Source organism: Tamandua tetradactyla, chromosome 2 (assembly GCF_023851605.1).
Source record: "Tamandua tetradactyla isolate mTamTet1 chromosome 2, mTamTet1.pri, whole genome shotgun sequence".
NCBI classification, from domain to species: domain Eukaryota; kingdom Metazoa; phylum Chordata; class Mammalia; order Pilosa; family Myrmecophagidae; genus Tamandua; species Tamandua tetradactyla.
Window position 1 is genome coordinate 100,792,807 of NC_135328.1, and position 27,554 is coordinate 100,820,360.

Here is a 27,554-nt window from a genome sequence, read left to right on the forward strand (position 1 = left end):
CCCTAGAATAAAGAGTTATGTGGCTCCAAATATCAATATTGTCAAAGTTGAGAAACCCTGGACTCACGTCAAGCTGAGATCATAGTTCTTCACCTTTATTTTGAGAATCTTCATTTAAGAATCTCATGAAAGCTTGACCTCTTTCTCCAGAAAACTCATATACCCACACATTTACATATTTATATAAATTGGGGAGAGGGAGTCTATAGATCATCTCTACTAAGCCTATCCTTGGATTCTAGTGGAGACTTCTGGCTTTTAGATATAGGAATTTTCACCAAAATCTCAAATTCATTATTAAAGTACAAAGATGATGATATAACAGGCAGTGTAAGACAGTAAGACAAACATTTGTTTCCTAATCAAAAATCCTTCAGTGAACTGGACTTTGGGTAAAGTAACTCAAGCTTGCTGAATTCAAGTTTTCCCTTCTGGAATGAGCTTGGTGATATTTGCCTGAAACAATGCTGGTATTATAAATGCCAAGCTTTCTTACAAAAGGGTTACACATACAGTGGAATACTATGCTCACCATTTTTTACTTTTTTCCATTGCACTTGAAAAAAACCCAGAATGAACAAAATAAAGACAGACACAATTTATCAACCACCTACTATGAGCCAGATACTGCTGGTCACTTAACATGTTATTGCTAACCATTCCAGCAATCCCACAAGACAAGTATTTATTATCTGTCTACTTTAGAAATGAGTCTACTGAGTCTCACAGAGGTTAAATAAATTGCTTGAGGTCTCATAAACCCATCATTTCGGATTTAAATTCTCCTTCTCTTCACATGAGTTTGCTGGTGCTTTTGTAGGAAGAGTCTGGTTATCTAAGATTCATTTCAATAGAGTTCCACACTCACACAGATATTTAATAAATACTGATTTGCTGACTGAAAGGTATTATACATGTAGTAAAACTTGATTGAAGAGTGATAAAGAACATCTATTGATTGACTGTTTCAACAGCTCATATAATGGAAGTCTAAACTGGGTTGGAGTTAGTAGCAAAGAGATTATTTAGCAAGAGGTGCTTGTCATGGCAGGATGGATGTACTTGACTTTTCCACATAAGTCCTGTGAAGGTGAAGTCAGGGACACACTTATAAAAGTGGGGGAACCGCTAAAAAGCATCCAGTTTCTGGGCATCAGGCTCCGATTCTCTCTATGGAGTTTGGAGAGGAAGGGCGTTTACCTGGACACCCCCAGCTTCACACTGACGCTGTCCTCACAGGGCTTGGTCTTTATGGAAAGAGCCTGGAAGCTGGTGTGTGGTTAAGGAATATACGAATGAGACCAGGGCTATCTGTGGGGAAGGATCTTATCTTTTGGGGTTTTCTTTTAAAGAATGAAGTAAGAAGGAGCCTCTTTCCGGAACTTAGTTCATAACAGACATTTTCCAGTAATATAACGAAACACATGATATACTGACAGCACTAAATGTTCAATACAAATTCAACTCAACGCAACTCAGATCAACTATGCTTTTCTTTCCTTTGTATAAGGGAAGGCATTTTTCTAGTACTTCATTAAAAAAAAAAGAAAGGATCTGTTAAAAATCCTAAATCACTTTTAAATTTGGGGGTGGAGATCTGCTTCTCCTTCAAGAGCCAGCTGAAATGTAACTTCTGTTTGGAGCCCTCCCTGACCTACATTGTCTTTTCTGTGGCCCTGTTGTACCTTACATGCATCTTGGTCAGAGCATTCTCAGCCCGTATTGTGATTATTTCTTTCAACTTCTATGTCCTGGGAAGAGTATCTTTGTATGCTCAACACCTAGTGTAGTGCCTGGCACAAAATAGATGGCCTTTATATATTTTCAGTAAATGAATGGGTGAGTGATGGTTCATTTGACATATTATATATATATTATATATATATAAAAATACAGTCAAACTTCCAAACACACTTAAAGAGTTTAAAAAAAATACCCCCAGGGACATTTCATTTAGATTTTGACAGCAGACTCAAATGAATTATCTTCCTTTTACGATTACAACCATTCCCGCTCTGAGAGCTTTTAACATGAAATCAGAGGACCCTGCTTACCATTTTTCCAATCATCATTACATAAGGGCCCAAATACTTGTTCACGCCGAAGATGTCCAGTAGACGGATGTACCAATAAATAATGTTCACGCAGTAGATGACTCTCCCATCACTCCTGAAGGGCTGGTCTTGGAGACGAAGGATCATTCCAACAGAGAACAGAAGGATAGCTATGAGGTCTGTGACATTCCAATACTCCTGCAGCCACACCTTCACTTTCTGCAGCAATTTCCCTGGCTCAGACATCAGAATCTAAATGGCAGGAAGGAGAGTGGGGTTAGGTCCGCTTACTGCCTATATTTTCAGTCTGGTTAGAAAGGCTTGGTGTGTTAGGTGACATCAGTAGCGTGTTTTATCTCCCTGAATACTTGCATGCTATGAATGTATCTCTGAGCTAAAATCAGATTATCTGGATGCAAATATTCCACAGGCAGATGTAAGCAATAAGTTTGATCCTTTGAGTCTCCTTATAATTCTAGACTTGTGCTAGGGCTTTGCTATAAAATTTTTGATGCCTAATATACTGTAAATCTTCTTCCAAGTTCTCCTCCACCATGATGCCACCATATTCAGTTGTTCAGGCTTCTCTCATTCCTCTCTCCACACCCTGCATCCTCTGTTCCCAGCCCTATTTTGAAATAGAACCTAATCCAACCACTTCTCACCACCTCTACTGCTACTGCCCTATTACCCTATTCCAAGCCCCATCCATAGCTTGAAGATAATTTCAAAGACCTTCTCACAGGTACCATCACCTCCATGGTTGCCCACCCACCCTCAATCCCTTCTCTGAGTGGTGTGCAGAGCGATCTTTGAAGATTCTAAGTCACGAGCTGGATAGTGATCATGTGATTGCACGCAGAAGTAGAAGCTCATCAAACTGTACCCTTATGAGCAGCTCATTTTGCTACAGGTAAAGTAAGCCTCAATTTTTTAAAAAAAGACTTGGGAGTCGTATTAATGATAGCAACAAAAAATACCACCACCACCAACAAAAAGCTAAAGCAAATTGTGATAATTACATGCTTAAACCTTCTGATGGCTTCTACTACAAACAGACAAAATATCCAAACTTCTCACCATGGCCTCATTTTCTGTCCCGCCATATTCTTCCTCATTCCTTACCCTACAGCCATAGAGAGTTCTGCTCATAAGCATAACAAGTCCATGCCATGCTCAGGACAATTGCATTCTGTGCTCTTTCTATCCGGTACTTATTCTCCAGGGTTTTTGCATGGCTGGCTCCCATTCCTCCTCAAGGTCTCCACTCAGATGCCTCCTGCTTAGGAAGGTCTTCCTTGAACGTCCCAGATGCAGGGGCCTCCACATCCGCAAACCACTAACACATGACTCTATCTTGTTTTCTGAAGAGTTTGTCCCTGTATGAAGTTATCTTCTGTGTAAAAATGTATAAATGTATGTATATACATGTGTGCATACCTATCTAACTGATCATCTATCACTCGTCTACTAATCCCCATCTATCATCTATCTATCATCTCTCTCCAGTACATTATAAACTCTGAGGGCAGACTCTTTGTTCCCCAGGACCTGCAAAATAAGGGACAATAGATATTTGCCAGTCTCTTATTAATTCTAACTGCTATGTGGGACTTTGGCTTTCCTGAAGCCTTTTTTGCAGCCACGCCTAGGTTCTAGGAAATGAACACCTAGATAGCAAGAATCATCACCCACCCTACAGCAGAGCTTGTCCAAGATGTGAGGAGCAGAGAGCTGCTGGTGAGTCTGTGCACAGAGGCACCTTCGTGAATAACATGAGCCCCTTCTCACACTCAAGTCCTCCCATAGGAGGAGAGAAAAGACCAGACACACATCTAATCTGTAGCTTTTTGAGTCTTCATTTCTACTTTCAGTGTTAACCTTAGCTTAAAATGCTAAGGAAGGGAGGCCTTAGTAAGTCAGGGCTGGGCTTGGAAGGCTGAGTAAGGTGCCTTCCATTACCTCCTTCTTCATCCTCTGTGGCATCTCCTAAAAGCCCTAGGATTGCTTAAACCACAGCCTGCAACAGAATTACCTGGAGGGCTGGTTTAAACACACATCTCCAGGGTTTCTGCTTTGGTAGAACTGGGGTGGGGCTCAAAGATTTCCATTCCCACCAAGTTCCCAGATGATGCCCTGATCATACTTTGAGGACCAGTGTCCTTCCCATCAGGAATCCCTGCAGCTGGTCTCGTCCCAATGGCTTCTCATTACTCCCTGGCTACATCTTCCTAAGGAAAATCTGTTTGTGGGTAGGAGGGGTCACAGAGTGACCAGCAACACCTAAGGGTTTTTCCAGTCCTTTGTGTAATACGGTTGGCTTTCCCAAAATTCTTAAAAGCAACATAAAAAAACTGCAGAGTTTGTAGTAGAATTTTTTAAATAGAGGAAATATTTTTGTGCAATTCCAACATTAAAACAAGAGATAAAATCAGAGCAGCTCTGGGATGAAACAGGAGGGAAGCCTCTAAGAGTCCCCACCCTCCGCCCCCTTCACTTGCGAGAAGACTGGCTCAGTGAGCCTAGAAACCCATCAGCCAGATTTAATACCTAGTTCTTCTCCCCAGCTGGGGGAATATGGAAAAATGGCTTCATTCCTCTGAGTTCCCATACCTATAAAAATGAGGATGTAACAATAGCTGTGCCATTTACCTCACAGAGCTGTAGGAAGGAGAATACAAATCAGAGACTGTCTACTAAAGCATGCAGTAAACAGTGATGTGCCATCAAGGGATAGTCAGTGCTTCTTTGGTGACTACACACACAAGTATGTAGGGTGGGGAGTCGGGTGAGGGGGGCAGCGTGGGAAACCACAAAGCCTTCCTTGCACGTTCCCGGAAGTCACGGAAGCTCATGAACTTTCTCCACCTTTCCCGTATCTCGTGGGCCTAAGCCTTGGCTGTGAGGAGGCTCCGAGGTGCCTCTGGAGACCTGTGGAGTCCTGGCTTCCTCGGGGAATTAGGTAGTTCTTTAAGGACTTCAGAGGCAGGGGCAGGGAGGGTGATGGCGCTACCTCACCCGGCCCAGAGGAGAATCCCACTCTGAGGCCGTCACTGCCTTACTCCCCACAACTTCTTCAGGAAGCAAGGGTCCCCTCAGTGGACCCCTTCCGGACCCCAGGCTCCCAAGCCCTGCCCTCTCCGCTGTCACAGGCCTCCTCGGGAGAAATGGGGGGCCCTGGCAGCCGGACCCTTTGGGAGCCCCCACAGGCAACCCCTGCAGTACAGAGCGCTCCCTACCGCCTTCAGGTCTCGTCCCTGGAGAGATTCCCTGCCTGCAAGTCCTCGCCTTTTCTGTTTGTCGTGGGGAAGGAAGGCGCATTTGGGTGTTAAATCCTAAGAGAGCCAGCAGGAACTTCAGGGCCACGGGGACCTAGCAGCGATGGCCCTTAGCTCTCGGATAGATAGTCTTTGGATACACAAAGACCAAAGCAAAGTTATTACTGGTTTTTAGCGATCCACAAGACTGGTCAAGAAGTGGAAGACACTAGGGATGCGAAGGCCTAGATATAGACAACTCATGAGAGCACGGCAAGAATTCCATTTTTTTCCTAAACCCTTATAAAATGGGACGAGTGAACCTGCCTCCTAAGCACTCTGGGTCGGGGGAGGTTAGATTTTAACTGTCCCCAAAGCAGCTTTAAAAACCTAAGAGAAGGGAGCTGAATATAGATGAGATTTTTTTTTTTATGATCCCAGTAATACTACATCTAGTAGATACTACGCGTTCTTTTCTGGAGGATAATATTCTAGAACCGAAACCCCCCTTAACCACCTCAGTAAAGACGCTTCAGGGAGTCTGTGGATTTGTAGGAAATCTCTTTTCTTTGGAGCCTTATATATTTTCCCTAAACACAGGGACTAGAACGGTTCCAGAGCTCAGGAAGATGCAGGGGACCTGAGAAGGAACAATTCTTTCAGAAAAGGCCTCTCTCACTGATTGCGGTTCCAGGAAAAATGCAGAGGAATCTCTACTTCACTCCCCTGCCTCCCTTAAGTGTTTTCCTGTCTTGGGACGAGTGTGCAGAGTGCATCAAAGCAGGGCTGCGGAGCCCTCTTGTGGATGTTCTCTGGACCACATCCATTTTTGTGGCTCTGAATCTGGTGGGCCCTGAGGTTAGCACTGACATCAAATAAATCAAATGGCGATGATATTTTGATGGCTCTTTGTGGGCAATGGGGGTGAAGGGAGAAAAGAGGGACCCAAACTCTCAATTCAGAGGACAAGAACTGTATTCAATTCACCATGTTGAAAAACAATTCACCTCGGTGATGCTTAGGGCTGGTGCCCAAATACCAGAGAATGAGTTAAACGAATGCAAGACGAGTTCCTCTGGAGCTGCTGAAATGGAGAGTCGTAGGTATTAGTGGAACGTGTCTAAAGGGACCCACAGTAGGGGGATGAGATAGGAGTTAGTGGAAAATTTTAAAAAGCTGTATTTATATAACTGGCATCAGAGACAAGCTGGAGTCTAAAAGGGAAGTCACCTGGAGTGTTTCTTGGGGCGAGAGAGCTATGTTGGCAGAAAATAGATTAAAACCTGAGCACTCACGGAGTGACAATCATTACAGGTTTGTGAAAGAAAGAAACAGTCCTTGAAGCCAAGCCCCTTATTTCCGTGGCAGCATTAGAGAAGATAGTTTCTGGCTTAATTTGGATCCCGAGTGTCCCCCTGTCCCCTCCACCACAGCTGGAACTAACAGTGTCTTTTCCCCAGGGTTCTCTCCTAAGAAAGCAGTTACCTCTCTCATCTTTTCTATTCCCAGGGTGAAGATATAGGAAATGACGATCCATTCCTGGGTGGAAGGCCAGCGCTCCATCTTCACTAAGACGATATAGTTGAAGAGCATCAGGTATCCGATGTAGGCCAGCTGTAGGGAAACACAATACAGCGCTCTGGCTGCAAAGGCCCGAGAGGAGAGACCTGTCCTTGCTCAAGGCCACCGCCCAGCCAGCCGAAACAAAGTCAGTGAGCAGCACAGGGGATTCAAGACTAAATGAACTTAAAGGCTCTGAATTATCCAAAGAATAAAAAGAGACTACACGAAATCATTTACAATGCAATGTTTTTACCCTCTGTGTGTCTCTGCTGCTCGGATACTTTGCTCAGAGCTCTGCCTCATCATGCATCGCTTTGTTTTGCCATTGCCCAGTTTCTTGTGTCTTCCCCACTAGAGAGGGAGCCTCTTCTATCAAGGCTCAGGCGGGGACCTCAGGTTTTTAAACTAGGACAGCACTCTAAATGTTTGCCTAATGAACATCAGGCAGATTGCATGTCCGTGAGAGGGGAGAGGAAGCCAGGTGCTAGACCTGATAATTGCTCACACCAACTAAGAAATAGGCCAGACTTAATGTTGCAGCCCAACTTTCATTCATTTCTGAGTTAATATCTTCTTTTCAGTTCTACCTTCAAGGGCGTGGCTTGCCGGTGTCCCCGGAGGGTTTTACCTGCTTTCTATTGCAGCCCCTTTCTGCCCTATCCAAGTTGGACGGTTTACTTCCTACTTTCTGCTTTCTTGAAACAAAACAAAATAAGAGAAAGCAAAACAATTTATAGAGAAGAATGGGCACGTGTGACCCTTTGTGGATTGGATTTGACTTTAGTCCTCAAGAGGCCCTGGCACCTTGAGGTTACATCCTGATATTGGTGACTGAATTGCTGAAAATTCCGCAACTCTCCTCAGGCTTCAGGTTTGGTGACTGTCACTGGAGGGTGCAGTTATGTCTCCCCAACTGGAGTGTAGGAGGACTGGCAAGGCTCTTGCACAAGGGGCTGAGGCAACTTGGGAGAAAAAAATGCACCCCAAGGGAAACGGCATGTCAGCTAAAGCATCTCTGGGCGCTGTCTCAGGTGAGAAGGCCTAGTGGGTGCTCTCAGAGGCCTGGGGCCGTGAGTGGGAACTGACAGTGAGTTTATTCCAATTGTCGTGCGCTTTGGAGCCAGCCTAGCGGGGACAGGACACAGCGTGGGCAGAAGGACTGAGGCCTGGAGGGTTCTGGAAGAATGGGTTGACTTCTGAGCTGTGGAGGTAGCTTGAAAAAATGGAGAAAGGTGCAGCCTGACAGAGAGGAACTTACAGGGTGACCACTGGTGGCCCAACAGAGCTAAAGAAATACTGCTTCTACTAATGTGACTGTTGTCTCTTTTTTTTTAATGAATGAATAGATTCTTAATATGAGTAAAGGTATTTCCTGAACCCTGAGTAGGTTGACACATTTGCAGGATACCACAGTGGCATGTAGCTTCTTCATCTATTAAAGAGTAAGAGTAAAAATATGTCAGAGCTCGGCGAGAGCATGCGTGTGCAAGCTGGAGGGTCACCGAGCTCACTCCCTCGGACTCAGATGTCACATCTGATACCTGCTTTTGAACACCCACCCCCTCGGGGGCAGTCATTCCAATCCGTGCCTCCATTTCTGCCCCTCCCACTTTTGGGATCATTAGCAAATCGTGAGAATCTCACAAGGCAAGCTTTTACTCTACTTGAACTTGTGTAGGACACAATTATAATACACTTGCATCCACTCTGTTATCTTGTGACTACTGCATTTTACTAAACTCAGAGAAAGGACTTCAAAGGTTAAAACTCTAAACTATATATGCACTCAACCTCCTTCTGGCTTGTTGAAACCTTCTTTCTTCCTGGCTGCTTCCTTCCTTCTCTTTGTAGGATTAAATTCCGCTGTTCCTGGATGAAATACATCCTGTTTATTGCCCTGGTTTTGTCATTTTATACAATTCATTGCAAAACATTCCAAAGCATTATCTTCTCTTGTCTCACACACAATCCTTCCAGAACCTCTAGCGTTTTTGTACTTAAGTGGCTTAGTTCTCTGAATAGGGGTCTAGACTGGGGCAGTGTTTTGGGCGGTAGAATGTAGATGCAGAAGTCAGTGAAACCTGGATCTAAATCTGAGCTCAGGTACTTTCAGGCTACATCATTTTTTGATAATTCTCTTAAACCGCCTGCGTCTCTGTTTTGTAAAATGGAGACGACTATTATTCACCTTATAGGGCTATTGGAAGGAATAAGGCATGAGGCAAGGGTGGGGAGTTAGGAAATATATAACAGTGTATATATATTTACACTGACAGTGTAGAGGCAGGATGTGTGGGGGTTATTATTATCATATACATTTTTTCTTTTTCAAGATGCTTCTGCTACTCTGTCTTTTCTTACCTCAATCCTTGCTTTCCTTTGATGCCCTGTTAACTATTCATAGTTCTCCTTTTTGTTTTTTTGTCTTTTTAAAATTGCCCTCAGCATCCTTGTTCATGCTTCCTCCACTATCATCCTTTTTAGATCCTGTCCATTCTTTAAATCACAGTTAATCTCCAAAGAACTTTTCGTTCAATACTCAAGCTATAATATAATATTTTGGGACAACTCCCAAAATACAGACTTCTGGAAATAGGGCCTTGAACATGTTTCAATGGCACAACAGAGGGCTGGCTGTTATCTTGGAGGCAATCTATCCTAGAACTCACCAACATTCTTGGGTCCTTACCACAGATTATTCTCATATGCCAGGTTTAATTGCATGTATGTATGTACACAAACACACACACACACACATTCTGTAAGCTTTAAAAGACTGGCACACACTTCATCGCCATTTACTTCCTTGAGACCTGGTCTTTGTCAATATATAAATATGGATTTCTGAAAACCATCGAGTGAGTATGACCGAACACCACTGTGGGGCCAGCCTGAGGGATGGGGGTAGTTACCCATGTCAGCTGCGCGGAAAGGAGCTGGACACCCCCTGCCCCACCCCTCAAAGAGGCAACTTCACAACCTGTGGCAAATGATAGAAGGCAGCCTGTCCCAAGCTTCCCTGATCATTAGATACACCAGGTAAGCTTGGGGAAACCCACAGCCAACTCAGGCTCCTCCCTAGAGAATTGATGGGAACTTTGTAATTCTAACAAATCCCTTTACCATCAAGGACATTTGGAAATACTGGTCTAAACATTTTACTCAGGGCACTCTCTCTAAGGCGGTGGTTCTCAAGTTTGGCTGCTCATTACAATCCCCTGGGAACTTGAAAAGATCCAGATTCTGCAAAAAACTAATGAATTACCAGAATTTCTGGGTGGGGAAACCCAGTTGTCAGTGTTTTTAAAAAGCTCTCCAGGTGATTCCAATGTGAGCCAGGTTGAAAACACTGGCCAGGGCTCTAGTGCTCAAAAGCATCCCTTCTATTCTTGACTCACTAATTGCTCTAAAATCTCAGCTGAAAGAAAATGAAATTGATGAGCCCAGATCAAGGTGGGGGGTGGGTGGGTAGAGGGAGATACCTTGGAAGGCTAAAGAAGAGAGAGTACTCCATTTGTGAAGGTGATACTATTAGTTCTACTATTTAAAAAAAAATTTTTTTTTTAATGCTATAGATCAGAGGTCTGCAAATTTTCTGTTCTGTAAACAGTCAGCTAGTAAATATGGAATATGTTGTGGGCCAGGTGGTTTCTATTGCAACTAATCTACTCTATTAATCATAGCATAAAAGCAGCCAGAACTCAGGTAAATGAAGAAGTCTGGCTGTGTTCTGATAAAATGTAATTTCTGGACATTAAAATTTGAATTTTCATATAATTTTCACATGTCACATTATTCGTTTGATTTTATTTTAACCCTTTAAAAATGTAAGAACTTGGGGCCAGGGTAGCTCAGTGGTAGAATTCTTGCTTGCCATGTGGGAGACCAGGTTCCATTCCTCGGCCACGCACTTCCCAAAAAACAAACACACAAGCAAAACAAACAAACAAATAAACAAAAATTCAACAAACGGTGCTGCAAGAACGGGATACCCACGTGGAAAAATAACGAAATGTGACCCCACCATACAGCGAACAAACACACAAAATGTAAGAACTATTCTTAGCTTGCAGGCCATAAAAACAAGTGGGTTGGATTTGGCCTGCAGGCTGTGGTTTGCCTTCTTCTTAGGCTGCGATGTATGAGGTAGGAGACCTCTGGATATAAAAAACATTCCCTTGATAAAGCTGTTGTTAGGATTAAGGAGAAGATATAGGAAGCACCTAGAACAGCGTTTCAAACATAGGGGCTCAATAATTATTACTACTGTTAAGTGGGTGGATGAAAAATCCCCAATGATATATTATTTGTAACACGAACAACCTGAGCATAATAATAGTCACATCTACATGTGCTTACGTAAGTGCCAGGCACCGTTCTACGGGTTTGAAATTTTTTTTTGTATGCTGTGTGGTAGGGGTCTCATTTCATTCTTTTCCATGTGAATATCCCATTATTACAGACCATTTGTTGGATTTTTTTTTTTTTTTTTGAGTGCCTGGGCTGGCGAGTGAACCCAGATCTCCTGCATGGCAGGTGAGAATTCTACCACTGAACACTACCCATGCGCCCTTTTGACATACTAAAAAAAATTTTTTTTTAGCCTTCACTAACTCCTGAAAAGCAGATACTATTATTATTCCCATCTTACAGATAGACCCCGTGCTGGACAGAGTGGTCAAGTACCTTGCTTGAGGCCACACAATGTAAGAGGCACTGCTGGGATTCCAACCCCGGCAGTCTGACTCCAAAGCCCATGCTTTTAAGCACTAAGCTTTTTTCTGCAAGGTGGAAAAAAAAATGCATCTGTATAAAATACGTAAGCAGCAATGATCTTTGCAGGCCTTCATTATTTTTCCAGGGAAGAATTTTTTATTTTTGTAACATTGGGCTTCAATAAATTTGAAGTTTTAGTTTGCTAAAAAAAATCCTAATATTTATATTTTGATAACCTTCCTTCTTCGTTCGAGGTCACACTTTAAAGCAGTGGTTTCCAACTGGGGGCAATTTTACCCTATAGGGGGCATCTGGCAATGTCTGGAGATATTTTTTGGTTGCCACCCCCGGGGGTGGGGAAGGGTGCTGGCACCTGGTGAGAGGAGGCAGGGAGGGCGCAGAACAACCTGCGGTGCACAGGGCAGCCCCGTGCTACAGTGTCAGTGGTGCTGAGGCTGAGCAGCCTGCTTCCAAGCCAGCGTTCAAGGGACAGCAGGCTGGGCCACCCAGAAAGCACCCCACCTGGTCACGGGAGCCAACTGGCATCCGACACAGATTATCCTGTTACTGACTCAAGTTGACATCTGCATTGCTGGTAGTGAAAAAGGGTCAAAATACAGACTCACATTATCCTTCATTAGGCATAGCTCCCCTGTGGCTGGAGAGAATGAGATGACCTGGGCCAAAGCTCACCTCAAGCTTAAAATATCACTGAAAAGCAGAAGTAGAAAGTCAACAGTCAAGCCATTTCTGCCACGTCAGGAGGCTACTTCAGAGACCAGCCGCGGTTGTGCAGACAGAAAAGTGCGCAGGGTGTGCACAGCGAATAAAATTTGCCACGATTATAGGTTGCTCTGAGTAGTTTTTGCTGCTTCAGCTTTTATATCACTTAGGTGTGGCAGAGCAAGGAAGCTGTTTGGTGACATGACCTATTGGGAGCTGTTACACACACGCTGGGTGGCATCTGGGGGTGTAACTTCTAAACCTCTTCTCAGCCCTTCCCCACCAAACGTCCCCCCATCCTCACGACTCCATCTAAAATGGGCAACACTGCTCTAGAATTTGCCCACCCTGAACCGGGAAATTTTTGAAAAGCACATTTATTTTCCTGCTAGTCTAGACTCATTCTCCTTTTTACCTCTATTTCTGTTACTTCTCACTTTTACCATTTCCTTTATTTTCCATGAGGAAGAGAAACGTAACCTAGGGAAGCTGCCTCACAAACCCCACAAATCTTACAAAGCTATTGGAAAAGTAAGGCCATACAGCTTTCCTTCCTACATGCACGTTACTTATATTATGACTTGCAGAGAAAGCGGCCCAGGTGTTGGAGAGATGGACATTGGCTCCTTGTGGCTGTTCTTTAGGAAGAAGAAAGGGAAATATGCTTACGGTGTAGAACCAGAACTTCACGATAGGTGCATTGTAGAACTCATAGATTTTTCTGCCCAGAGGGATTAATCGATGCCTGCTCTGAACTTCCTCTTCGTCCTTCTTCCTTGAGGATTCCCCATTGTTTCGTCCCAACATTGCCTACGGTGGGAGAGAATTAAAACCATCATGGCTGGGGTCTGGAGAGCATGTAGTTCAATTTGCTCACTTGACAGATGAGGAAAGGATGCTCAGAGAACCTTACAGGTTTTCCCAAAGCCCTGCAGGGATCTAGATGTTGTGCCTTCCCTAAATAGACATTTGCATTATACTTATAATCCCTATATAATATATATACAGAAGGCTTTGGGTATATTTCTTGATGATTCTCTTCTCTTCCATCTTGGGACCTCTGGACGTTGTGGGTGATAAAAGATCCCTAGAGTTCAGAAAGGGAGACAGAGTGGAGCCTGGGAAGACAAGGCTTTAGAAATCTATTTTCCCTCCCTACCCTCTTCCCATGTTTAAGGGCTAAATCGTGTCCCCAGACAGATAGGTTGAAGTTCTAACCCCTCATACCTCAGAATGTGATCTGAGATTCGGGAATAGTGTTGCAAATGTAATTAGTTAAGATGAGGTCATACTGGAGTAGAGCGGGTCATTAATACAATATGGCTGGTCTCTTTAGAAGAAAGGAAGAAGGGAGACAAAGAGACTGGAGTTACAAGCCATGGAATGCTTAAGATTGCTGGCTACCACCAAAAGCTAAGAGGCAAAGAAGGCTTCCTTCCCTAATGCCTTCAGAGACAGCATGGCCCTTATGACAACTTGATTTCAGACTTCTAGCCTCCAGGACCGTGAGACAATACATTTCTATTGTTTAAGCCACCAAGTGTGTGGTACTTTGCCACGGCAGCCCTAAGAAATAAACACAGCACATACAGGTAGTGAGACAGGTAGATCTGGGTTCAAATTCTGGCCACGCCATATGCTAATGATTCTTAAGTTAGAGGTAAATTGGACCACTGATCCCTCAATGATCCAAAGGTTGCAACTACTCAAGAGTTAAGTCATCGGAGGAACCTGGAGCTTAGGTTAGGACATCTCCCCAACTCTTAGGCACATGCCTTCGTTTCCTGATTTCAAACCCCATAAAATCTGAATTTCTGCTGGTATGAGTTTCACTGTAACTTCCAGATAAACTGCCTTCCTCTGCATAGGAGAGTCAAGCAGGTGGGACTGGGGGTGGGGGGTGGGGTGGGGACTCTACAAATCAATTGGTATCTGGCACTTAAGTGTTCAGTAAATATTAGCTAGTCTTTAAAGAAAACTGAGATATTCTCTGAGATGAGTTGGGATCTCTCACCAGAAAAAATAAAAGTATGTTATTAGGAGTCTATAAGAGTATAATTCCTAGGCTTTAATTTCTCAAAATTGTTATAAGAAAAGGTTAGTTCCACAGAAGTTTGGAAAATGGACTTTTAGAAAATGAGATTTTTTTTTGTTAAGTTTAAGAAGTAGGCACAACCTTGTAACTAACTCCTCCATGACCGATCAGGATTTGGGACAAGAAAAGTCACAGAATGTGAGTTCAGAGTCAAGAGATCTAAGCAGAGATCAAATTTGTTGGTCTTAAAGTTGAGAGCGGAGACAACTGTCAGATAAGTCTGGATTCAAACAAGCTTTACGTAAAATATCCAACTATTTCAACTACTTGGATTATTGTCTCAAATATCTACTTTACTCAAATATGTAACAATCATAACTAATTTACCCATGACCAGCAGGATTTCTGGGGAAGGTAACTTCCTTTTCCTTCATGGACCCTCTGGCTACTAAAGTACCTTCAGTAAATAAATAGGTACGATTCCATACTGGGGCTGATAAATGCATTTGTTTTGTTCTGTGCTGAGTACATCTTCATGATGGCTGGTAACACACGAGACAGCAACAGATCCACAAACATTGATCATGGGCCTCAAGAAACTCTGAGCTAATGTGATAGCTGTCATTTATATAACACAATGATATTGCTTTTCTGATCATTTACAGGCTTAATACAATGCCCTTTGGGGGCACAATGAAATGGGAGTAAAGGCGGCATGGAGGGTTATCAGCATCTTTGAGTGTGGTGTCTCGGGGTAAACACCTGAGCTTGGAGGCTCTCCTAACAGAGCTATTCAATGCCCTGGCTCTATGAACAGGTTGGCGTTTTCTTAAGCAATGTTCAAGGTGGAGACTCTGATCTGGCAAGGCAGGCAAAATGAAAACGAAAAAATCTACAAAATGCTTTGCCTTCATTATCCAGATATATTCCAAAGTGACTGCATTTGGAAAAGCCTTGTCTTCTGTGGGCATAAGGAAAGTCTTTTAGACATTTCATTAATTTCAGTCTAAACAGCTTAACTTGCTGAGTTCGTTGATTTCTTTTTCCTTTAGTCAAACATTCCCTTTGACATTTTTTAAAGCAGAATTTAACAGGGACAAATACAGACAAAACTGCACATTATGGATTTGAGACGCTTTGCTGGCTAGGAAAGCTCCTTTGAGGTGGAGCAAGCTCCTAAAGGATACTAAGATGAAGAAAACTGAGGTTGATATTTTGTATGTAGTTTTTGAAGGGCTGAGGGGAAGTGTTCTAATTCAAGAGAGGATACACTGGTTCAGCACAAGGTCACATATCAATCCTATGAAAGGAGCAGAGGACACTCTCCAATCCTGTCCAAGGTGAACATGGGGACCAGCGTTGACCAGTGACAGAGCCTGCCATCAGAGTCAAAGGAGGCTCCGCCTTAAAGACAACTGCTGTCCACCCCTGAGCCTGTCAGCCTATAAGTCCCATCCTTCCTCTCCTTCCTGAGAATAAACTCAGGCAATAACACCATCTTGGTGTTTTCTCAGTCAACAGCAGTAGGGATTATTCTCCAGTGAACATGCTTTGCTCAATCTGCAGATTTATCTTTCATTGTGCTTTCTTGAAGGATCAGATTGTCAAAGCTCTAGAGTGAGCAGGAGAAGGGAGCTGCCCTCTTTACTTTCTTTCTTGACACCCAATCATAGAAGAGGGGGACCCAGCTCTGGCTGCCTTCCCAGATGCATGCTGCTGTCAAGGACACATCACACTTGACACAGGTAGCCCATTCATCATTTTTGGATTCTCTTGCTACATGGTACACAAAACAAGCTCATTGCCTACATTTGAGACTAACAAGAAATTCTTTCAGTCCTAGCCTACTGGCTAGGAGCGTGGTCAGTGGAGCCTGCATGCTTGGATTCTAATCCTGGTTTTGCAACTAATGAGCTGGGTGCCCTGGTGCAATTTAAACTCCCTGAGAGACAGCTTCCTCATCTATAAAAAGGGCATGATAGCAGTAGCTACTTCATGGAATTATTGTGAGGATTCCATGAATAAGTGCAAGCAAAGCACTTGGCACTCATCACAATGTTAGTAAACATTTTTCAAGCCTTATAGTGTGCCAGGGACCAGTCTAAGTAATTAACATGGACACGTTTTTAATTGTGAAAAATAAATATATACAAAAAGCAATAAATTACAAAGCACAACCACAATTGGTTGTAGGACAGATTTCAGAGTTTGATATGAGTTATAATTCCACAATTTCAGGTTTTTCCTTCTACCTGCTCCAAGACAGTGGAGACAAAGAAATACCAATATAATGATTCAGCAGTCATACTAATTTGTAAAATCCTATCTTCTCTGTTATAACTCCACCTTTTCCTTTCATCTTTCTCCCAATCTTTAGGGCTATTTGGGCTAAGCCCATTTTAACTTTTTCACGTGGGGAAGGGCTGACAATAATGTGGGATGGAGGATGGAACTAGTTGAGGTACTGAAGAGGCTGGACCCACTACGTTTCAGGACTTATCTGGCCTAGGAATCCATCTTGAGGTTGTAGGTTTCTGAGAAGTAATCGTAGTGCATGGAACCTTTGTAGAATCTCAGATAAAGCCCTAGGTGTTCTTTAGGGTTGTCAGGAATGATTTTGGTTGGGGTTTGGCAAACCATGATAGTAGCAATATCTATATGAAGCTTGCATTAGAGTAGCATCTAGAGTAGACTCTCAGCTCTATCTGAACTCTCTCAGCCACTTATACGTTATTTGTTATACTTTTTCCCCCCTCTGGTAAGGAAGGCATTGTTGATCCCTTGGTGCCAGGGCCAGGCTCATCCCTGGGAGTCATGTCCCATATTTCAAGGAAGACTCACATCCCTGAATGTCATGCTCCATGTAGCGGGGGAGGATAATGATTTTACTTGCAGAGTTGGGCTCAGAGAGAGAGAGGCCACATTTAAGCAACAAAAGAGGTCCTCTGAAAGTAACTCTTAGGCATGCCTATAGGTAGGCTAAGCTTCTCTGCTACATAAACAAGCATCACAAGAGCAAGCTTCAAGATCAAGAACTTGGCCTATTCGACTTGGGAGCCCCTAATGTGGACAGTTGTTAAACTGCACAATTACCTACGAGCTAGGCAATGTTAAACCCTGGTTAGAGGTTAAGAAACTGCATCCAAAGTCCACAGCAAGCAGGTGATGGGGCAAGATTGAAGCTCCAGACCCCACACTCATTACCCCTATGTGGAAGTATTCAATGAAGATTCAGTGTCACAACTACAATGCTTCTGCTAATGCTTAAAATATTATTTCCTATCCTTGATGGCATTTATGGTAAGAGCTTTAGGGAAGACAGTCATCTGATCCTATCACAGAGGCAGGCAGACTCCTCCACAGATTTTTATAAGGAGCCTGAAACAAAGTGGGTGTTGGTTTTTCATAAGGACCCACTGGGTCAGAAACTGTGAATGATTCATTAAAAGAGTGGTCCGTTGCATATGCCCTGCTCTCTCAGGGCTGGGAGTATGCCTGTAAACAGATCTCCAGGAAGGGCCTACTGCAAGGAAATATTGCTTGTCCGAGGAAAAACAATTCACAGGGTGGTCCCGCTAGGATAATGATGCAAAAGTCTTTTAACACCTGAGCAAAGTCACTTTTTGTTTTCTCCCTCTAGGGCTTGTTCTGGGTCATTACAGCAATAATCATCGGTCAGGGTGGTGAGAGAGGGGGGGGAATATCAAGGAAGTCTTTATGGAGTTGCCTGCTGTCTCCAAAGCTATGAAGCCCTGTTGGTCCCTTTAACAGCCATGTGATATTTTTAGCCTTTGGGTATAATCCAATGGCAGTCACGCTGCTCAGCCAGGGTTGCAGGAGGCTGTCCCGTGCCCAGCTGCCCCATTCCCCTGGCAGAACAAAGCACCCCTGCTCTATAATTACACCAGGAAAAGCTAATAAAAAATTTCCATACAAACCTCAAAATTCAATTAGTCCTGCATTTGTGAGCCTGACCCCAAAGACAGAGAAAGGCATAGCGCCTCATCAGCAGAAGAGTTCCAGCTGAGTGAAGCCGGCTGCTCCCAACCATGGATTCCCTTTCCTTCTCCATGTGTGCTAAGGCTGTCATATCACCCAGTTATTTATGAAGCTTTGCCTGTTTGGAAAATTTGTGGAGGCTGGCTTTTGAATTTCCTTGATTTGTCTTGCACCACTGAGCCTGGCTGAAGGATCTCACATAGACTTAGTCCCTCAATTCCTGTCCTTTGTACATGGAAAGGAGACTTTACTAGTACCCTGGTCTTATACTTAAATGAAAGCACCCCCTGGTGTTTTAAACCAGGTGGGAGACTGACCTCTGAACTCAAGAGGTCCTGGACCTTAAGCCATATAGAGAGGACAAGGGGGTTAGGAGATGCTGCCAGGGAGACTGACTGCCTAGTTTTTTCTTACTGTCAGTTCCATGTCTTCTTCATCTTTTTCCTTTGTGGGCTTCTCTGGTTCTTCTGGCTCCTTCTCTTGGAGATGGATTTCCTGGGCCTGAGACATATAGGGCATGTCGTCTTTGTTCTTGAACTCCAAGCTGAGAATTGAAGGAGGAAGTAGAATTCCCAGAATTACCTAAAGTAATAATAATGATAATAATAATAATCACATTTAAAGGATTAAAATTAGGGAGGTTGCTTAGACTCAGAGGGCCTAGTTTCTGGGGTTTGTGTGTGTGTGTGCACGTGTGTGTGCATGTGTGTGTGTGTGTGTGCATGGGCATTGCGTGTGGCTCCGTGAGGGGATTTGGACATCAGAATAATTAAATAAATAAATCTCAGAGGGTCACTTCTGCCCAGCCAGAAAACAGGCACAGTAGCTCAGTCTGTACTTTGGAGAAACAAATGCATTTTACCCAGTTAATGCCCACTTTGCATAGGGGAAACTGAGGAAAAAGAGATACCCTACCCAAGGCAAAAGTGGGAAAGAATTCAGCTTCCTATTTAACCATTAGCTGGCACTTGACTTTGTGAAATCAATTCACGTGTACATCCACTGGCATTTATTTGCTAATATGTCAAGTGGAATTGATTACGTGTCATCAGGCTATCTGTATAAAAAATGCTGTCCTAAACTGACCTTGGGAAAGGGTATTTAGGAAAGCACGTTATGCATTTTAGAGCATTCCCACAGCATGTTCTACTACATGGCAGAAACACACACACTGTCCAAAGGGCTCTGTAGTCATTATGAGAATCTGCAGCCCCCCCCCCCCACAATTGCCCCAGGAGGGGCCAGCGCTGTGTTTCTCTTATATAAAAACGACGTGCTCAAACCCCAATGCGTAATAATAAATATGTAGACTTTTCTTTATCACGACAGGGAAATCTCCTTCTCCATTGTCTGGGAATCAAGCTCATTTCTGATTAATACTGACGTCCGTTTCGTGCTCCCTAAGTCTTCCCAGCCCTTCTCTCAGGTCTAAAATGATTTTTTTGTGCAAAACTTCTGAAAATGAACCTTCCTGAATAAACAGTCCAAGGTGAGAGGTCCGAGAGGTCCGGGAGGGTCAGTTAAAATGACCCTCAAGTAATGAGGTAGGGACCGCAGGCAGGGATGCCCATGGGGACCTGAGAGCAGCGAAGGGCAAAGGGAGAGCGATGGCCCTGGATGAGGGTGCCTGGCAGGCCCGCGAGGGGGCCCGGGGCGGGTTGGCAGCCTTAAGGGACATCACAATCTGTCCTGGTTGCTGAGAGCAGGGCTTGCCTCCCTGCCTGGGGCCAGGCTGAGCCGCCAGCAGTGAGGCTGCAGAACAGCCAATGGTCCTCTTCACGGAACTCTGCTGTGGCTCCGGGCCAAGAGGGGTTCCTTAATTGGGACTGGGGGTCGGTCAGGGCGGGGGGTCCTTAGGGGCGGGCTCCTGCGGCCTTTCTTTTGGCTGCCTCAGAGACGCTCAGATCAGGGAGCTCTAGGTCAACGTAAGGCTAGCTAAGTTGCGACAGCCACAAACTTTAAAACGAAGCATTAAAAAACATTCTTTCCATCTTCCCCTCTCCTATTTTCTCTTTCTCTCTTTTACTTCTCTCAGTTCAATTTTTCATTTGAGAAATATTGAAAAACGCATTAAAAAAAAGCTACACATCATCCCACTTCTTTTTAAACGGTCCAGTCCTTTCCACTGTCCATCTAAATCCCACTCCCTCAGAGGTTAACGACTGCAAATAACACTACATGACTATGCACACACTGTCCCTTTCCATAAAAAACAACAATGGACACAGGCTGTCCACACTGGTCTGCGACTTATTTTTCTTCACTTAAGAATAGATCATGGTTATCTAGCAATGTCATCACACATAAGCTTATCTCATTTTTCTATCAGTTTAAAAAACGTCTTGATCAAAGCTGAGAGGAGCCAACGAGGCAGAGGAGGGGCCAGAGGCCCGCAGCATTAGGCTCCCTGGGTGGTGAAGCAAGGGACTCCCCGTGCAGAATGGCTCGTGCAATGGCAAATTGCACCTCCCACGGCTCCTGTGTCTTACCATCACCTTCGGACCTTCTGAAAAAACATGAATGCGCAGGGGCTGTTTCTAGAGAGCTGGATTCAGCAGGACTTGGGGGAGGCCCTAGTCTCTGGCATTTCTTTAAATAAAAGCTCTATGGGCAATTCTCATGCACAGACGGGGCTTCGAACCACCGTCCTGAGATGGGACAAGGCCCCCAGTTCCACAGTTCTAGCTTAGAGGATTCCAACCACCCCTCCGGACCTCACGGCCGCGGGGGCCTGCGGGCGCGCTGACCTTGAGGCCCGAGTTCTTGCGCATGCGGAGCCGGCCCATCCACATGTCCGTGAGCAGCATCTGGCTGCACGTGTGCGCAATGAAGTCGCGGTGCTTGGCCGCCACGGCCAGCTGCAGGCACGTGGCGTTGCTCCAGTTCTTCAACTCGTAGGTCAGCAGTTTCATAGCCAGCTGCTCGTCCTGCTTGTAGGACTGGTCCAGCAGCTCCACGGCCAGCTGGCCAAAGTCCCTGAAAGAGAGAATGTGCAGAGGGCTCCTTCAGACCTGCTTGGAGACTTAGATGGCAAAAGTGGGGACCCACAGGCCAAGCCAGAAAAAGTATTAACTGGGTGGGGTGGTTGTTTCTTGTGGGGTATAGTTTCTTTGTTCATTCATTCGTGCAGCTGTTCATTCATTCATTCAGCCAGCCAGCTGGCAATCATTAAGCATCTACTATGTGCCAGATGCTGTGTTCAGAACTGGGCATGTAAGACAAACAAACATGATCCCTGGACTCAAGGTCCTGAATTCAAGGCACGTGTTTGGAGGAGGCAGATCAATAAATCAACGATTTCGGGTGCAGGATGTCTGCAAAACATGGCGGAGCTCAGTTCAAATTCCAGCCGTGCTAGCATGAGAGTGTGATTTTGGACATGTTACTTAAATTCTGTGAGCCTCATTTTCCTCAGCTGCAAATTGTGCATCATAACAGTCCCTACCTCTCAGGCAGCTGGGGTAGATATGAGGACAAAATGAGAGCACCTGTATATGTGCGTGTGTCTTCGGATCCAGCATCGTACCTGATAAACATGATTTATTTCCGCCCTCTGTGCATACCCTTGGGGAGATACTGCCCTCCACCTCAAAGGTTTGGGTAGCTCAGACCCTCTGGTATTTGGGGCTCATCTTCTCTTCTCTTCCCCTGACCACCCCATTCCCTTTGCATGTCAACCTGGAGTTGTGGTTCAGCTCCTGGGAGATGTCGTCCACCATGTCATTCTCGGAGGCCTCGTGAGCCATGGCTTTGCAGAGCTTACAGGCCACCAGGGCCTTGGCCATGGCCTCCTCGCCGTGCTGCCAGAAAAACAAGGCCATCTTCTGTCGCTTCATCAGGACGGCCCACACCATCAGCTCGTGGAAAGGGAAAGGGAAGTGGTTGATCTCAGGGTCATCCAAATCAATGTCCACCTCTTCCTCACGCTTCTTGGTTGTCTTTCTTCCTCGTCTCAAGGGAACATCGTCCTGTAATTTCAGGGGAACAACACAGAGGTTGACTTAGAAGTGAATCAATGCAATCCTGCAAGTAGTTATTGGATATGTAGTAATGGCCCAGCTCTGGAAGAAGCACAGAAATGGAGTAGGCCGCCTCCTATCCTAGAAGAACTCACAGGCATAAAGATGCCTGAATTTAGAGCAAGTTATAATAAATGCATAAGAATAGTCCCACGGGAACATGTCAGGGTTATACTTTAATTTAAAAAATTATTTTTTCACAGGCCATTTTCTTTTCCTTCGGTCCATTTTCTCCCTCTCCTCTCCACAGGTGGGGCTGTTTGTATCTCATGATGGACAGCACTGCCCTTTTCACCGAAAGGACAAGGACATTCTATACTTGCATTTGCATATATAACAATAACCACACGAATAAAAGACAGGAAACAGATCCTCTATCTCGAGTTTCTGCATACCTATGAGATATTTGTGAAATACTTCTCATCTTTGGATCTGTTGCCATTTGCAAACATCCATGAAAAGATTTCACTTACTGGAATCGAAAGATTTCCTTGGTTTTTCAAGTTAGTGGTTCAAATAGGATTTACATTCTTTGTCATGCTAACATAACCTCAGGGTGGAATTCTCAAAGCTCCTGTGACCTGCCCTTTTGGCTCTTGGAAAAAATGCATTTCCTTATTTTAGAACCATGTACTTAACCCTACTATTAGAATGAACTTGTAGATATAGACTTTTAAAAAATGTGTACTAAGTAAAACTGTAACTTCTCTGACAAAAACATGTATAATAAAAGAGAATAAATAATTGACACTAATAGTTTGAGCAAACACTTACCTCCATTCCCAGCAGTTTCAAGGCTTTGGGCTGTTAAAAAAAAATGTGCGCTAAGTTAGAGCTTTCTTTCATAGAGGTAAGAAAAGAATCCTACTGTATCTTAAACAGGTAATGAAAAAAAAAAGGTTCCACTGTACCACACAACATTTATTCATTTCTCTAAATAAAATGCCACAAAAGTATTTCTAGCCGGCGGCGGGCCGCGGTGGCTCAGCGGGCAAAGTGCTTGCCTGCTATGCCGGAGGACCTCGGTTCGATTCCCGGCCCCAGCCCATGTAACAAAAACGGAGAAACAGAATACAATGGAACAAGAAAATGTTTAGAAATGTTTCCCTTTCTTCCTTCCTTCCTTCCTTCTCTCTGTCTTTCCTTTAAAAAAAAAAAAAAAAAAAAGTATTTCTAGAATTTCTAAGAGAATTAGGGATTTGGTGAGTTTGGTGAGCCACAGAAAATTAGGAGGCTGGAGAGGCAGCAGTTTGCCCAAGGGTAGAGCTTGCAGGTAGCTATCTTGTGGACCAAGATTTCCTCCCCCTTCTTAGGGCCGTCCTGCTTGGTTGACAGCTCCATGCACCAAACACATAGGTGAGCAGAGAAGCAATCAATCAAATCAACAGATCCTTCTAAAAGCTCTCAAGAAAACCCATTATCTGTAGGCTTGGGATATTATTTGGAAATAAATATTTGGATGCCTCAGACTGACCATCTCCCCATGTTGCTGCACAGGAGAGCAAGAGTGAGTGGGGCTGGAGGGGCGTGTGCTGATGGCGGCAGAAGGCGCCCAAAGCCATGGCATGTGAAAGCGTACACAGCAGGCTGTCCTCGCTGGGATCCAATTTGCGACAGCAAATTACAGGACTATATCTAGCAAGGGGAGATACAAGTTCCATCTCAAAATTCAGGAATACCAAGTCTATGTTCCAAGTACTCCAGAATGCTTTCAGTGCCCTCTTGAAAGTTATTTAAGTAGAAAGGTTATAACACTTCCAGTTACTCCAAACTTTATTCAACCACCTAACTTTGAACAGCTCAAACCCGGTCTCTTTCTCTAGTAGCTTCTAAAATGACTGCCACTTTCAAATGAGTGATTTTCCCCCTTATTTATACTTTCCAGAGTTTTCAAAGATCTCTACTGTCATAAAATACTTTCAAAATCAGAAGATAAGCTCTGTTAAAAATAAAGAACCATGTCCACCATCAGCTAGAGCAGAAGCTCTCAAATTGGGATCCACAGACTGTGTGGCTTTCTGAGATCCTTTGACTGTGAAGCCAAAGTTATTTTCATAATAAAACTAAGATGCGTATTTGCTTTTTATGCCGTGCTCATATTTGCTCTTATGGTGCAAAAGCAGTGATGAGTAAAACTGCTGGGGGCCTTAGCAAACTTTACCAGCAGTCATAGATTCTTCACTGTTATTTCCTCACGGTAAAAAAAAACAACCACCCACAAATATGCAAATATCATTTAAGGATGTTCTCAATGAGACATAAAAATGATTAACTTTATAAAATCTCTACCCTTAATTACACATCTTTTTAGTATTCTGTGGGATGAAATGTAAGCAAGCAAAAGCACTTCTGTACACTGAGGTGGTCTTGAGGAAAAGCTAATGAGACTGATTGAACAATAGCCAATTCTTTCACCTGAAGGAATGACTGGCAGCCTGGTATGACTATTCAGACTTGGACATTTGGCAGATGTTTTTGGAAATGAAGGACAAGCAAAAAGCCACTGACGGTCCTTGTTGCCAATAATCAAATTCAAACTTTCAAGCAAAAATTAGAATTTTGGGAAACTTGTATCCCCCACTCATATCCTTGACAGATTCTCAGTACAGACTTCTCTGATGAGATTGGAGGTGATATTAATGCATGTGATTTTTTGGTACTTTGTAATGTACTATCAACATTCAGAAGACCTGCATGAATCAATGAATCTACGTTTTCCAACCTCTAATGCATAGTCACAAGATCCAAAGTGTAAGACAGAACAATGGATTTTAATGTAGCAGAGTATGAAAATCTCATTGATGTGGTTTCAGATTTCACACTGCAACTAATCTTTAAGAAGCTACCTTTTATTGCATTTCGGCGCAATATCAAAGAAGAATATCCACAATTTCCCATAAAGATTACTAACATACTCCTTCCTTTTTAAGCTACATATTTGTGTGAGACTAGATTTTCTTTCAATACGTCAACTAAAGCAACATCTCATAATAGACTCAATGCAGTAGGTATGAGAATCCAGCTATCTCCAATTAAACCAGACCTTAAAGAAATTTGAAGTGTAAAACAATGTCATCCTTATGACTAATTTACTTTTTGTTTATGAAAATACAATTATTTTCCATAAACTTATGTTAACATGTAATGCGCTTGCTATTGTTATTTTAAAATGGATTAATAAATATATATATTTTAAGTCTCAACGTTAATTTCTAATATGGTAAATATCAATAGGTGTCACTTACTGAGATAAAGTCTTTGCTTGCTCAGTACTTTTTAAAGGCAAAAATAGTTCTTAAGATCAAAACCCTTGAACACGGCTGAATCAATAAGAATTATTTGAATTTCACTACTCCTCTCTGACCATTTAGGCCCATTCTCAGCGCTATTTTCTTATTTGAACTGGAACTCGTGGAAAAATACATTTTTTTCACTCACCCAATAAACATTTCTGCTTTTTAAAAAACTTGCATTTAAATATAGGTTTTGACGGCAGAGGGAGTAAGAGGAGAGTAAATGGCTCTTTTCATCTGGTCGCTTCCTTAGAGCAAGGAAGCCACACCCTAAATCTCTCAAGCACCCTAAACCTCCCCGGAGAAGCCAAGGAAAATGGAAGCGCAGCCTCACCCTCTTGGGGCCAAACAGATTGTGGTAGAGAGTCCGGAAGCGCTTGCGCGTGTAATTGCAGCGGTAAGCCCCGCCCATCAGGTACTCGATCACCAGGCCGATGTCAATCAAGCTGATTCTGTAGTCCGGGGGCAGATTCCCCTACCCAGGGAGGGATCAAACAAACAAACACAAACAAACAAAACCAAAAGACAGCGCGGTTTACTAGGGATTCTGGCCCGTGTGTTCTGTAACTATTTTAGAGTAAAAAAAAAAAAAAAAAAAGTAATTAAAAAAACAAAACAAAAACATATGAATGTATTATTATGCTGGTTAATTAATTCACCTTAAAATAGATCCAACCGAAACCTGGATATTCTCGCTTGGAAAGAAGACATAGGTTAAATAAGAAGATGCAGTAACAGTCGGCAATAACAGAAAATTACGGCAAAATATTTATGCAAGTCTTCAGCTGCAGAGAAAAAAACACCAGTGTAGCAGAAAGAAACACAAGGCTAGACATGTAAATACCGTCACTCCCAGCCACCACAAACCAGGCTCCCCACAGGTTCCCGGGAGCCCCCTCTCAGCTTCCCCATCACTGCCCTGCCTCTCTTGCTCAGGCGCGCCATTCCCTCCTGCCCATAACTTATTCCTTTAGGCTCATTAAATGAAGACTCCTTCCAGAAGATGATTGTCATTACCAGGGCCTGGGTCCGGTGGGACGTGCCTCCTTTAATACGATATCTCTATTAGCAACTAGAAAAAGATATTGGTACCTTTTTCTTAAAGGGAGAACAGTGTAGGGAGGGGATTTTGAGTGTCAGGTGGAATGGTATATGAGCATCTATGTTTAAAGAGAAAAGGCAAGGAGGGATAGGAAAAACAATTCTATCCGTGGGATATTTATTTTCCCCCAGATTCGAGGTTTTTCACACTTTGCTTTGGAGAGAACAATATTTTTTAAAGACTTATAGTCATGGCTTATCTTTCAGCTCTTTGCCATATATATAGATAGATAGATAGATGGGAAAGCAGAAAAGCTTTTATTATCTACTCATTACCAGCTTTTACTCTGAAAGGGAGCTCCACGGGGTCTAAGGAAAGCCCTTCCTCGGTTACATTAAGAAAGGAGTTAGTTGTATCTGTGGGAAATTTGGAGTTCACAATGAATTCCAAAGGGCATGGTTGATCAACTCTCACCATCTGGTCTGGTTCTGCAATCTAGAAGGGTGCCCCATAGCACGAATGGCCGGTGTATCACACCATTAGAAAGACTGGCACTGGGTCCTGAGATACATTTTGGAATGTCCTGAGGATGAGGGGTTTCACTCACAGTTGTCCTTAATAGATGTGTCCATCCATGAAGCTGTAGGAGATTTCTGCTACTTCAAAGCAGCAGCTCATAATCTACAGTGGTGTTTCCCCAACTTTGGTGGGTGCCCGAATCATTTTGAGAGCACCCAAAGGCCTTGGCCCTGCCCTCCTTCAATGAATGGGGCCTCTACGCACCTTATTAGCTCTTCAGGTAATTCTGATATACGCCAAAGCTGGAGAACCCCTTGTATATTGATCTTCTACT

General features: G+C 43.6%; 1 protein-coding gene and 1 long non-coding RNA gene across 4 annotated transcripts in view; one reads left to right on the top strand and one right to left on the bottom strand.

The window, feature by feature from the left end:
* LOC143673629 (uncharacterized) overlaps positions 1-7,105 on the top strand; it is a 28,300-nt gene extending 21,195 nt beyond the window's left edge. The window contains exon 3 of the long non-coding RNA XR_013170490.1: positions 6,821-7,105. This is a non-coding gene — a long non-coding RNA (uncharacterized LOC143673629). The remainder of the gene's footprint in view (positions 1-6,820) is intronic.
* TRPM3 (transient receptor potential cation channel subfamily M member 3) overlaps positions 1-27,554 on the bottom strand; it is a 288,107-nt gene that overhangs the window by 58,080 nt on the left and 202,473 nt on the right. For 2 of the 3 annotated variants that reach the window (XM_077148418.1, XM_077148416.1), the window contains 8 exons: positions 25,994-26,134; positions 23,141-23,170; positions 22,026-22,315; positions 21,095-21,323; positions 18,762-18,929; positions 12,983-13,123; positions 6,797-6,925; positions 2,055-2,306 (listed from right to left, as the gene is read on the bottom strand). In XM_077148418.1, coding sequence (XP_077004533.1) covers positions 2,055-2,306; positions 6,797-6,925; positions 12,983-13,123; positions 18,762-18,929; positions 21,095-21,323; positions 22,026-22,315; positions 23,141-23,170; positions 25,994-26,134 — 1,380 coding nt within the window. Of the gene's footprint in view, positions 1-2,054; positions 2,307-6,796; positions 6,926-12,982; positions 13,124-18,761; positions 18,930-21,094; positions 21,324-22,025; positions 22,316-23,140; positions 23,171-25,993; positions 26,135-26,318; positions 26,355-27,554 lie in introns of all 3 variants that reach the window. The other variant, XM_077148417.1, reaches the window with a different exon arrangement.